At 35.0% G+C, this 12,499-nt stretch overlaps 1 protein-coding gene across 2 annotated transcripts in view; it reads left to right on the plus strand.

Annotated features, from left to right (window-relative positions):
* The window catches only part of HMGCLL1 (3-hydroxymethyl-3-methylglutaryl-CoA lyase like 1), a 71,429-nt gene that overhangs the window by 23,215 nt on the left and 35,715 nt on the right, over positions 1-12,499 (plus strand). For both annotated transcript variants that reach the window (XM_015859229.2, XM_015859228.2), the window contains exons 4-6: positions 104-199; positions 1,512-1,660; positions 11,909-11,972. In XM_015859229.2, the coding sequence (XP_015714715.1) occupies positions 104-199; positions 1,512-1,660; positions 11,909-11,972 (309 nt within the window). The remainder of the gene's footprint in view (positions 1-103; positions 200-1,511; positions 1,661-11,908; positions 11,973-12,499) is intronic.

Raw genomic sequence — 12,499 nt, forward strand, 5'->3', positions numbered from 1 at the left:
ATGGAGCTATATTTAATTTTGAGTGAGAAAAGAGTAAGTATATCTTGCAAAGGCACAATTGCTCAGGTGTGGGCTGACAATGCAAATTATTTCTGTATTTTAGATGGCGGATCACAAAGAAGTAATGAGAGGCATTGAGCGTCATCCTGGAGTCCAGTATCATGTTCTCACACCTAATCTTAAAGGTTTTCATTCAGCTGTAAGTGTGTTAGTAGCAGACATGAATGTTCCTCCTCCATATTTTCATTTTTTTTCTTCCACCAGTGAAAATATCCATCAGTCCTTTTATATTCATATAAATGATGCTTGCATAAAAAGGAGAACTCCCTTTTTTTCTTAGACTTGTTGGCACTGGGAAAGTCTCTGCAGAATTTTTTCTTGTTAGAAAATAGTGAGTGAATTAAATGAAAGAGGTTTATAGGAATGTATTAGATTCCTTAAATATTTCATTTAATAAATTCTTAACTGTTCCAGTTCACACAGTGTAAATATTCATTATGTTAAGACTCAGAATGGTATAGTTCAGTCTTGAAAAAGCAATGCATATTGATATTTGTCTTTACATAGTTTGTTTGGTTTTTTTTTTGGTGTTGTTTGTTTGTTTTTTCCTAAAAATGTTTCATTCTTCCATGCTTTGCCTTGAAAGAGGGCAGGCCATATTTGGGAGGCATACTGCTTTACAGATGGACAGTTGTGGTATAGTCTGTCATTCAGTTTCTATACCGCATATGCAATCTCTGTTAAGTACAACCCTATACATAAGTGAGTCAGCTACCAATAGTCAGCCAACTTTGTCTGCAGTGGTTTCTGATTTGCCTCGTGTCAGTTGATTTACTGAGTACAAGCTCAGGGTAATCGTCCCTTCAGTGAAACACACACATTGACACTAGGCATTTTCTAGGCTGGTATTTGCTCTGACTCTTCTAAGCAGTATCCAAACACCCTCTTTCTATATTCTCTGCTCAGCTATGACGCCATTACCATTACACTCGATCATTGCCATCAACTGTATTAAGGAGATCTTATTTGTTACTGTTGCTGATACTGCAGTCAACTGTATCAAGGAAATCTTGTTGGTTACTGTTGCTGCTCTGTGTATTTGTGGGTTCTGGTCTAAATCTACTTCCTGGGGTAGGCAAGGAACTGACTTTGTACAGAAGATGAATATTTCAGAGATGTTACATGATCTTTACTTTTGAAAAAAAGAAATGAATTGTTATTTTTATTATATATTTTCCTACATTTTAATACTTAAATTTTATTACTTAAAAATATATGCATTTTTATATGTCTATGAAGAAGAAGGAGGTTTGTCATAAGCAAATGAACTCAAAAGTTTGATTTGATTGATTTGTATGCAATAGATTAAAACATAAGTAATTAAACTTATACGTTAGAAATAGAGATTTATAAAGTATATTAAAGTTCCAGAAGCTCTTATGGAATTAAATACTTAATCTCATCTTCTAATGTATTGTTGTACTTCTGTTCTGTTGAAATGTATTTTTCAGATTGCAGCAGGGGCTACAGAGGTCTCAGTATTTGGTGCAGCATCTGAATCTTTTAGCAAAATGAATATTAATTGTTCTATTGAAGAAAGCATAGAAAAATTTGAAGAAGTTGCTAAGTCAGCAAGAAATATGAATATTCCAGTGCGTGGGTAAATATTAAGATTCTTAAATCTTATAGAATTTTCAGAATAATGTTAGAGGGTTTATTTTTTTTCAGTAGAAAAGATCATTATCATATTTTTATGTAATAAATTAATGAAATAGTAGCCTTTTCTGTGATATTATTTTCCAATGTGAATATATTTAGTAATTCATTTCTATATTTTGCAACAATTAGTGGCAACTAGATATATCTGGAAATTACAGTGGATATATACAAATCTATTTTATTATGCAGTTGTTTTTTGTTTTGTTTTTTTTAATCATCACAGATGACAGGAAAAAAACTTACTTTGTTTTGCTGATGCCATTCCCTGAACCTTAAAAAATATACTGAATGTTTTTATTTTGTAGTAGTGTTCATGATGTATCACTTCATACAATGTATAATGGAACAAATTTATTCCTGAAGAAAAAATTATTTTTGTTGAAATCTGTTGTGAAAGCTTGAGGATCTGAAGCATACAGGATATCTGAAGTATGAAACTTTGAAATCTCCCAGTATTGATCTTTTTCTGGAATATTTTCTTTTAAAATTTCAGAATTCCTGAGTAGTACTGGCCCTTTGACAATCTTTTTCATTTCTGTTTTCTGTTGCATTACATTGAGCTTCATATCTAAGATTGTTTGTGAATGGAAATAACATTTACATATATGTTTCAAAATGAAACTCAGCACTGAGGAGTGCTAGTTATGCAAACTATATCAGGCTCAGGAAATACCTGCAGCTGAAAAGAAGTAAAGTTAGATACATCAGAGACTCTGTTCTTGGAAATCTGTCTGGGAATAAATACTGAGATCCGTCTTTCCTTCAAAACAGCAAAGAGAGAATGTTATTGCGCACTTTTTGCACAGCATAGTGTTTGCCTTGAGAAAAGATTTTATAATTATATGTCTCATACATTGTTATGTCCTTTTTGCCTGGCCTGGTCTGGCCCATTTTGGATGGACAATCACTTGGATAGAAACGAACCTCATTAAAAAACAATAAAATTGTAACAGAGTTTAAATACTCCAACTAGCAGCTTGATTCAAGCTTTGCCTTCCTGAGCAACATCTCTTATAAGAAGTCTCTGTTATTTAACCAGTCTCTACAGCCGCTGTTTGTTGTGTTTTTCTGAAACTGAACTCTAAGCTGAGAGTGTAACTAGTAACTTAAGTTTTCCAGGAAGACTAAGCTCAGGGATTAGTGCATGTCAAACAATGCTTTCTCTTTTGTGTTCCTGTATTTCACTACCAAACATCAAACATATGGCCCAATAGAGCCAGCCAGCAATCAAGGGAATCCTCAAAGCTTGTGGATCGCATATATTTTTGGATAGCTACGGGTGTCAACAATTGGAATTTCTGAAGATGTAAACTGCAGGTGATGAAGAAGCCCCCTGTGGTAGACTCTAGATTGATGTTGAAGCTTAAAGTGGTAACTTATATTCTCTGCACTAGTTTGCACATGTTTAAGAAGCCGGAACCCTGCTGCTTTTTTTGCACAGAATGTGCGTCTGAGGCATTTGTAACATGCCAGCAGCAATTATTCTGGCTCTGATACACTGACCTGTGATGGAAATAGCCATTCCCATGATACGATTCTACAACATTCCCATACATTTATTGTTAACTACCTGATCAATTATATATGGCCACAAGGCAGAAAAGAATGAGGAGAAAAGCCCACACAGTAATCCAAAATGAGATTATTTAACTCAGATAAAATATAATCAGATTACGTATATATTGAAGTAGGTTTGCACTTGTGGAGCTTTACACTGCGTTTAATGACACAGAACAGAATGTGGAAAAGATAATCAGGAGGTGAAACTTAAAACTATCTTTAGCAGAAATATTCATTGCAATCAAGGTGACTTTTTTCTGGATATAAAACAATCAAGAGNCAGCTGATATTTAAAGTATTAGTGTCAAATGAAATAAATGTCATTTTCCTTAAAACATTTTAATAACCTTTGCGTGATACTCTGAATGCTCGAACAAGCAGAGCTTTATAGTTTATAAAAATTGCAATTGATAGAATGAATGTATCTTTGTGATTCAAAGTAACATAAAATGAAGCTGTAGAATGTAAGGGCAGAGATTTGCATTCTATGCATCGAGAATTCTTGTTTTTAATCAGTTTCTTAGAGAACAGCTACTTCTGAAGAGCTGTAGCCGAACTCTGCAGCCTTTACACATGCACACTCCCAGGACTACACATTTTGATTTTTTGTAGGCAAAATATTTAGTTTGAATTACTTCGGTAACAAAAATATGCATGAATTGTATTTCTATTAATACAGGGATTGTTTCCTTTCTAAGGCACTATTGTTGTTTAAAGTGTTATTTATTTTCAGGAAATGGGTAATTTAGTGTCTTGCCCTAAGTCCTTATTTGTGCAGTTGAAAAATACTTCCAAAATAATTTTAAGGGGTTCAAATTTTATTTCTCATTTTTACTAGCAATTTAGAATGTATGTACTGAGTGTAAATCATTGGCAATCCTTGAATCTTACAAAAAATGCACTCAAATAGTTGAAACTAAACGTTAAGCTTTTGCATGTCTTACTGTTGCTACAGCTGCACTAACATTGACTCGATCATCATCCAGAAAATTTATGTTGTCAGCTGTCACATTTAAAATCTGTAGTGCAGTACACAGTTTTCTAAATGTTTACTAAATTAGTTCAAATGTTTATGAAGAATTGAAATCTTGCATATGGTCATAGAAGTTTGACTATTTATTAGCATCATAAAGGGGTTTTAATTTTTAGTTTTTGTACATGCATAAAAACTTTACAATAACATCTGGGACACATTCTGTGAAGACACTGTGCCAAATCAGTGTTATAAACTGTGTGGTCAGCTAATGACTACTATGCATGTTTTACATGGGACATGGCACAAAATATAGCTGGTTTTAGGACTGTATCTTTTAATGCATCATTCAGATACTATTACAGGTATCACATCTTTTTCAGTGATTAAAAAAGAACTCAAATAATCCAGGATTAGTGAAAAATTGTGGCACATGCTAGTTCCAAGTAATCACTTGGGCTGTGCTTGACTTTAAATGTAATTTTAATATAAGTGTAGGTATGGTGAAAAAATTAAGTAAATTCTGTTTAAATTAAATTACTTAATTAAAAATTAAGTAAATTCTGGTAAATTCTTCAAAGTTAATATAGTACATAATTTGAACATAATTTGAACAGAAACATTGCTGTTACTGCAGTAGAAGGTCTTTAAGAAATTAAGGAGTTTCTTGTCTACACTCTCCACCTCTTTCCACGAATGGCACTTCAGTTCTTACTTTAGTTCTGTGACAGTGAAACAGTATAATACTATTCCTCTGAAATGTTTTGTTCTGTGTAGGATTGTGTTTGTCCTGAAGAAAATAAATGAGGAATATAAAGCTGAAATGTTGCAATTATTATTATTTAATCTATCAAAAAGCACTTTTCCGTGACCTGTAATTAAAAGCTGAATGTATGTCACAGCCCTGAAAAAAAAAAATAAATTCCTGTGGATAGTCCATTTGAGGCCACTTGGACTATCTGCATGTGCAAATCTGAGTGTGTATGCAAATGTTTAGAGTTTCAGCGTTAGAAAAACAGATGGAAATGTTTGCTATGAAATAGCTTCTAACTCTGGAAGTGTTTCCCTACAAAGCTGCTGCTTCATAAATTAAAGCACGTGTAATCACACATTAATTCTAAACTGATGTATATAATTCCTTTGTTTATAGTCTATAATTTCTAAGAATGAGCAGCAGTGTGCCCAAGTTCACAATATGGAAAAGATTATTGAATTGTATCAATATTTGGCAAACATCCGTGCTTGTATGGAATTCAGTGCCAGTTGGTATACTTGAAATTTGGGAATATATATTTTTTTTCTGTGGCAGATAAATGTCATACAAACAATAACACACATAAAATTATTCAAATTTTGCAAACGGTACATTTTTCATTATGTTGTAATAAAGCTATCTTAACATTGAGATTTAAATTTGTATACGTCCTCATTGATCATAGTAAATACTTATTATTGTACATCTGTGTTAGTATAAAAAGTAAGAAGATACAAAATAGTACAAAACCTAACAGAAAGAATCAACTCTTTTTTTTATTTATTCTGCTAGAGATACTTGGATTTATTCTGAGGGGGAGAAAAAAAAAAAAGGAAGGGGGGCAGAAGAACACATTAGTATTCTTTTGATGTATTTTATAGCAAGCAATTCCAGAAATGTTTATTTCTATAATGAAACATTTTGAGTATCTGAAACTTCTGATTTTCAAGACAATTTGATCTTAGTAATTTAGTTCAATGATGCCTTCTTCCATTTTTGACAGCTTATCTTAGATTCCTTAATTCAAGACACTGCTGGCCTTACAACACTGTATTTCGCATACCCAATGAGCAGTATGAGGAGATGAAACTCGAGCAGTGCAGTTTTGCACAAATCAATGTGGTTTATAACCGTGTATATTTTACCAATGAAGACAGAAACTTAGAAGTCATATTTTTTGGATTTTTAGAGTACTTAGACTACATTTGCTTTATATGAATTGTATTAAACCCTCATTATTAGGCTGGATTGTGTAGTTCTTTGGTGTAGCCACAGTTATATTAATAACAGGGTGATTTGTATTATTATCCCTGCTTTAGGAAGTTAGTAAAACTAGCTTAGCACATTCATCTCACTATACGTGAGTCTATGTTTAAGACTGTGGGAACAACAAATGTAGACAAGCATTTAATAGACTTGGAAGCAATGCATTTTAATGTGTAAATAGTAAACTAGTCTATAGGGTTGTACAGTATTAAGCCATCTGGTCACAGGCCCCTGGAGAAGTTTGAGAATCCAGAGACTGCTAGGAGCTGGGACTTCGCACATTTCTCTCTACTGGGCAAAAGTTATGAAAATAATGAAGGAATTTTATCAAGGTGGATGATTACTCAATATTAGAAGAGAGATTTTTATTGAGAACCATGTTATATCAATTTGTACTCATCAGTTTTGTGCCAGTAAGATAGGAAATATTACTGTAGGGCCAGAAGTGTATTTACTTATTTCTCTTATTTCTCGTACTTCTCTGAATTAAAGCAATCCCTCTTCATTTCAAGTGTTGATGTAAAATTAGATTTAAAATATTTGAATGAAATTATAAGATAACCATGCATTGTTTGGTAGTATGTTACTGATTGTTGCATTGATAATTAAAAATAGCTATTAAACCTGAAATGCCCCTCATTATAGTAACAGTATTCTGTTTTTTAGAGAGGTCTCTCACAGAATTTAGTGGTGTTTTCTGGGCTTCAAAGTACATTAAAAAAAATACTGGACTTATTTACACACTGTGAGGCTGTCTTGGAGATTTTGTTTTTAGAAGAATCTCCTTTCCCCCCTCTCTTATTTGTATTCCCCTCTCCTTACAGTAAAGATTGTGTGTTTCTAACAAATGGCTTCCTTTGCAAAGAGACAGAATATATCAACCTTAGTATTATGAATTCGCTAAATGATAGGCATATACATTTTAGCACGAACATCCAATAAAAATAAATACATCTGCAGTGAACATGGTAAATTATATGCGAACTTACACTATAATAATAAACAGGAAACAGCAGCATCTGAGTCTGCAACTGGCTTCTCAGGAGGCTCTGTGCTTCCAGCTGTGGTAGCAGCTGTGGATCTGGCTCTCGAACTCTTGCTGAAACAAGCTGACAAAGGGCTGATTACAACATGGAGTTGAGTTTCTGCTTGGATTCATTTTCATTTTAACACTTTGGTTTTGAAAAGTTTGTTCATTTACCCTGTTTGTGGTTTCATATGCAGTCATTGGGCTGGTGTGGTAGTTATCACTGCTCCTAGTCACCTTGATCTTGGGGACTTCGTACTGTCTATACAATTTGTGGAGCGCAGCAATTTAGTTTTGGCTTACTGGAAGAAACCGAAAACTCGCTTCCTCTTCCTTATCCCTCCCCATCCCCAGGGGCTGTTCAGCATTTTTGTCCAAAATATTACACAGTAAATTTGTTGGGTTTTGTGTTTTAAATTGTTGTTGTATGCATAGAAAGCAGCTTAGGAGAAGCTCAAATGATAGTCACCTGCAGTGAAGTCTGAAAAACATGCAAGAGACTGGGCAAACTCTGCCTGGGGAAGGAAGCAGAGATCTTTTTATCACCTTTACTAAGGGAATTAATTGGTTTCATAAAACCTGAGTGAGAAAAACAGCATCTACCTGTGTGTTACTAAAGGGGCTTTATAGGTATTTTCACATATTGCAAGTTCTTTCTGCTCCAATTGCTTGAGCTCTTTTAGTGATAGCATGCTAAAGAAATAGTTAAGCTACTAAAATGCCTGGCCTTCCTTCAACAAAGATTTAAGCACATACTTAGAATTAAACACTTCCAATTGCAAAGTTTGCTTTGTAAACTTCCAGATATTTGCTTCTGCTCATATACTGAGGAGTGTCTCTGGTGAGTATCCTGAGACCAAGGCAGTCTTTCTCATTACAAATTCCTCTTTCAGTCTTGCCATCTTTTTTAGAAAACAGCTGTATTCTCCAACTTAAGTGAATCCCCAAATTAAATCCCAGTTGTCTCTGTAACTTATTGCTAAAACTCTTCCCTCTTTTTCCCTCTGCCTCTTTTCTTCACACAAGAAGAAACATGCTTTTTCTCATGTGGAAAAATAGATACACTGTGCTTTTCCTTCTGTCATTCCCTTCCCATAATCTTTTTCCTTCTCCTCCACTGTCGAGCAGCAGGAGTTTCTAGTCTTCTTTCCATCTGTACCCCTTCCACTTGCCCCAGTGACCCCATGTTCTGTTCTCCCTCTTATTTCATCCCTCCCTTATTCTCTTTCTTAACCTCTCATTGTCCTCTGGCTCTTTTCCATTGCAATATAAGTAAGCATTTGCCTCTTAAAAATTGCACCTTTGACCCTACTTGGTTCTTTATATCATATCTCATTGCCTATCTCTCCTTCATTTCTAAGCTCATTGAAGGCGCTGTTTATAATTACTGTCTGGAGACCCTTTTCTGTAATTCCCTCCTATAACTCCTACACTTTGGCTTCTGTTGCTTGCTTGCAACTGCAACAGCTCTCACCAAACTCCCTGATGACAGGATCTCAGAAACAGTAGTCTATCGCCATTCTTCTTGCTTTGTCAGTAGTGTTTGCTGCAATGGACCACGCTCTTCTTTAAATGTATGTCCTTCGTTGCTTCCTGTGGCTCTATCTTGTTAATTGTCTTCTTTTTAATCCGTTCTCTAGCATGTTCTTCAGAGTTGTCTGCCATTTTGAAAGGGGTGTGGGTGGAGGTCCTAGGTTTTGGCTGGATTCTCATTTATACCTTATGGATCATTTCAAATACTGCAAAGAAAATGTAGTTGGCAAATGTATATGTAGATAACAGATAACTTTATATTAAAACCTATCTATCTCCTCTTCCTCAAGCTTATTAATTTGGAATCACACAAATGCAATTACAAAGCATCCCACCCAGAGCTCCTTTGAATGTCCTGGCAAATTCTCAGAGGAGATAAATAATTATCTTCCCTCTTTAACAGAGGCATGCATGTTTTCTCTTTTCATGTAACAGATTGTACTGCTGCTAGCTGTACCAGTCCTTGCAGGCATCTGTTCCAGCTTTTTCTGTGAATGACTCAAATTGTGTCTGCTTTCCAATAAGAGAACATAACAAGAACTTGTCAAATGAAATTCATGTTCTGTATTCAGTTCTTGAAATGCTTATCCTTGTATATGTTTGGAGTGCATTTTGCTGTTTTACAGTCTCAGGCATTTAACTTCCTTTGTCATTGCTGTCTGTTGAGTCCCATTTCTGTTGATTCTGTCCTTTCTTCATAGAATCCCACTGCTTTTTTGGTAAGGACAGTACCAAGAAAATTGATGTTATAACCACATTTCTTACTGTAATTCATTAAATGAGAGCATTTAGCATTAGCATACTAAATTCTGCCAAATCCTTAGAGTTCATCTTTGACAAGTTTGACTAAAAATAATTATTTCATTATCCTTAGAACTCTGCTGTCTCTGGCTGGAATTCCTTTACCTGGCTAATTTTTCTGTAGTCTCTATTTTCTACAGTGCAGTGTTGAATATCAGGTGCCCAGTTAGATTATACTTGCCATATTTTCTTTGTTTAAAATTTCATTCCAGTTGCAGTGGTGGAAGCATGCAGGGAGTTCATAATCTCAAACAGATTTGTGCATTGTAGTAGGCAGATTCCTTAGGTCACCACATAATTTCATACCCCAGCAGGCCCAGCTGCATTATGTGAGCTCAGGCAAGTTTCTGCTAGCTGATGGGAACTACAGGGAGTCAGTAGTTCCTTGTTCTGTAGGTACCTTTTGTCCTATTTTTACTTCTGTTTGCCATATGCCTTTCCAGATGTCATTTGTGCCACATTATCACTACTAAATGCAGATCTTACTGATCTAAGGTATGTAAATGCTAGGAACATGCAAATAAATACTGTATGTTTTGTATTTACTTTGCTCTGGTTTTGCCTCACTTCATAATGAGAGCCGTGGTTGATGTTGCAAAATCGTTTCATTAAAAGTCTGTGTGTTTGCTAGCTGTAGGCACAATGGTATTGTGTTATGACCAGTCCCTTTGGCTCTGACATTTGTCATGTTTAGTAGCTTTTGAAAATCTCTTTGTATGCAGACAAGAAAATTAAGGAAATTTTCTCCAGTTGTTTCTTAGTTATGTGTTTCTGGAAAGCAGAGCAGTGCTTAACTGTTAAAAGTAGCTACTGTTTCATGTAGATAAGAAAAGTTGGAATGTTAAAATTTAAATGGTGACAACTAAATTGAAGGATAAAAAGTGCATGGCTGAGTTTGAAAAACCTGGTTTTCATAATAACATAAAGATAATTGAAATCATGCCTACTGGGCATCTGGGTTAAAATTACAAGCAGGATGTATTGGACCCAAGCACTTTTGTGGAAATGAACTTTCTTTTCCATTTCTTTGTCAGGGCTAATCAAGATGCTTTTTTAGGTTCAGGATCTGCTTCATTCTCACTGCTAGTCCCCGTGTGCCGACAGCATGCCTTGAAATAAAGGATGGAATATGTTCTGTGCATTAAAATACTGACATTTTTTCACAATTTGTTTTTGCCCATTACTCATCCTGATTTCACATTATATCAATCTGTTTATCTGTCAACTGCAAAGAAAATACATGCATTTTACTACAAACTGGCATCTTTTCAATCTAGTTTCATTATACAGTGTATAATTTTCTGTTATATTCTTTAGTGCTGAGGGAAGGGGAGAAACAGGGGAATGATAGAGGCTCTTGCTCCCCTATTAAGCAGTTGAGTAACCTCCCACTGGGGCCGGGGCTTTGCCAGTCTTTGAAGCTGTTGGAAATACCTCTACAGCTACACTTATTTTGATTTTGAATGTCTGTTTCTGGTGGGTTTAATCCTTTTCCTAATCAATTTAAGATAAACAATTAGAAATATAATTGGAATTTCATGTATTTTAATTGTTATTAAAAAAAAAGGAAATTTAAACCCAATTCTACATTATCACGGCATTAAGACTGAACAATGAAGATTCAGCTGTGGCTTTCAGTTTTTGTGCTTTGTAGAATAGACAGCTGCTGAGAGACACAGTCTGGTCTCGATTTCTTATTGTCCCAAGCAATGAAGCTGTAGGTCTCCTGGGGCACTGGGACAGAGGTGCCAGCACAGAGGGCCAAAGCTACCCCCAATCACTACTGTTCCAACTACTGTGATGAAGTGGTGAGGTAGTTTTAAGTTGCTTATGTCCTTCTACTGCTCTCTGTGATCCAGGTTGGCACAATGAAGGAGGTGTTAGGATGCTTCCTCTGAATAGCTTGTGTGGGCCAGGCAAGGCAAAATTTGAACAGGCTCTTGTAACTTATAAAGGAAATGTCGAGAAAAATTGAAGTTTCCTGCAGCAGAGTTAACTTGGCTGCGCTGTTAATGCTTTACAACTTCTAACGTATATTGAGCATAAATAAAAATATAAAATTTTGTCCTGTGATTTAAAAAGAAATTTGGGAAACCTGCTATTTTCATCTGATGTAATTTTAACTTTTTATTAAAATCTTTATTCTACATTGATTAGCTTAATTACTCAAGGTTATATGTAAGCATTTTAAAATTTATTTTAATGTAGCATGAACAGATACATAAATGCACATATAAAACAGAAGTATCTTTGTGTGTTGTTCTTTTTACTATAGGTATGTGTCTTGTGCATTGGGATGCCCATATGAAGGAGACATCACACCAACTAAAGTGGCAGAAGTAAGAGTGAAATTATGACATTTCTTTTAATGAAATTAATAGTCATATTATCTATTTAATCCTAAAAAAGATCTTTAATGAATAACAGGAGAAAAAAACAAAACAAAACAAAACAAAAAAAAACACCACAACTAAAACTAAAAGTAGGTGCACAACTTCACTATTTTCCTCCACCATCTGTGGTCAAATGGTGTGTTTTGATTGTCATGAGAATATGGTGTCCCTCAGTCATGAGAAGATGTATCATGTACTATTCCCTTCAACAAGGAAGTATGGAAACACTTAAAGAAATAGGTGTGTCAGTGGACCAGGTTGTATGAGATGATCCATCCTACACTGGCATGAGTTATTGCTGCTGTCAGCCAGCAAAGTCACAGGTAAAACATTGTGTTTTGGCAAGTGCCACACAAGTCTCACGTGACTGACACATGAACTTGTCCACAATGTGATTTTCTGCAACTTAACTCATTATGCTCATCTGATGAAGGACACCTCTCTCCACCAATTTTTTTCCATTTTGGATAAAG

Source organism: Coturnix japonica, chromosome 3 (assembly GCF_001577835.2).
Source record: "Coturnix japonica isolate 7356 chromosome 3, Coturnix japonica 2.1, whole genome shotgun sequence".
In the NCBI taxonomy this organism is placed as follows: domain Eukaryota; kingdom Metazoa; phylum Chordata; class Aves; order Galliformes; family Phasianidae; genus Coturnix; species Coturnix japonica.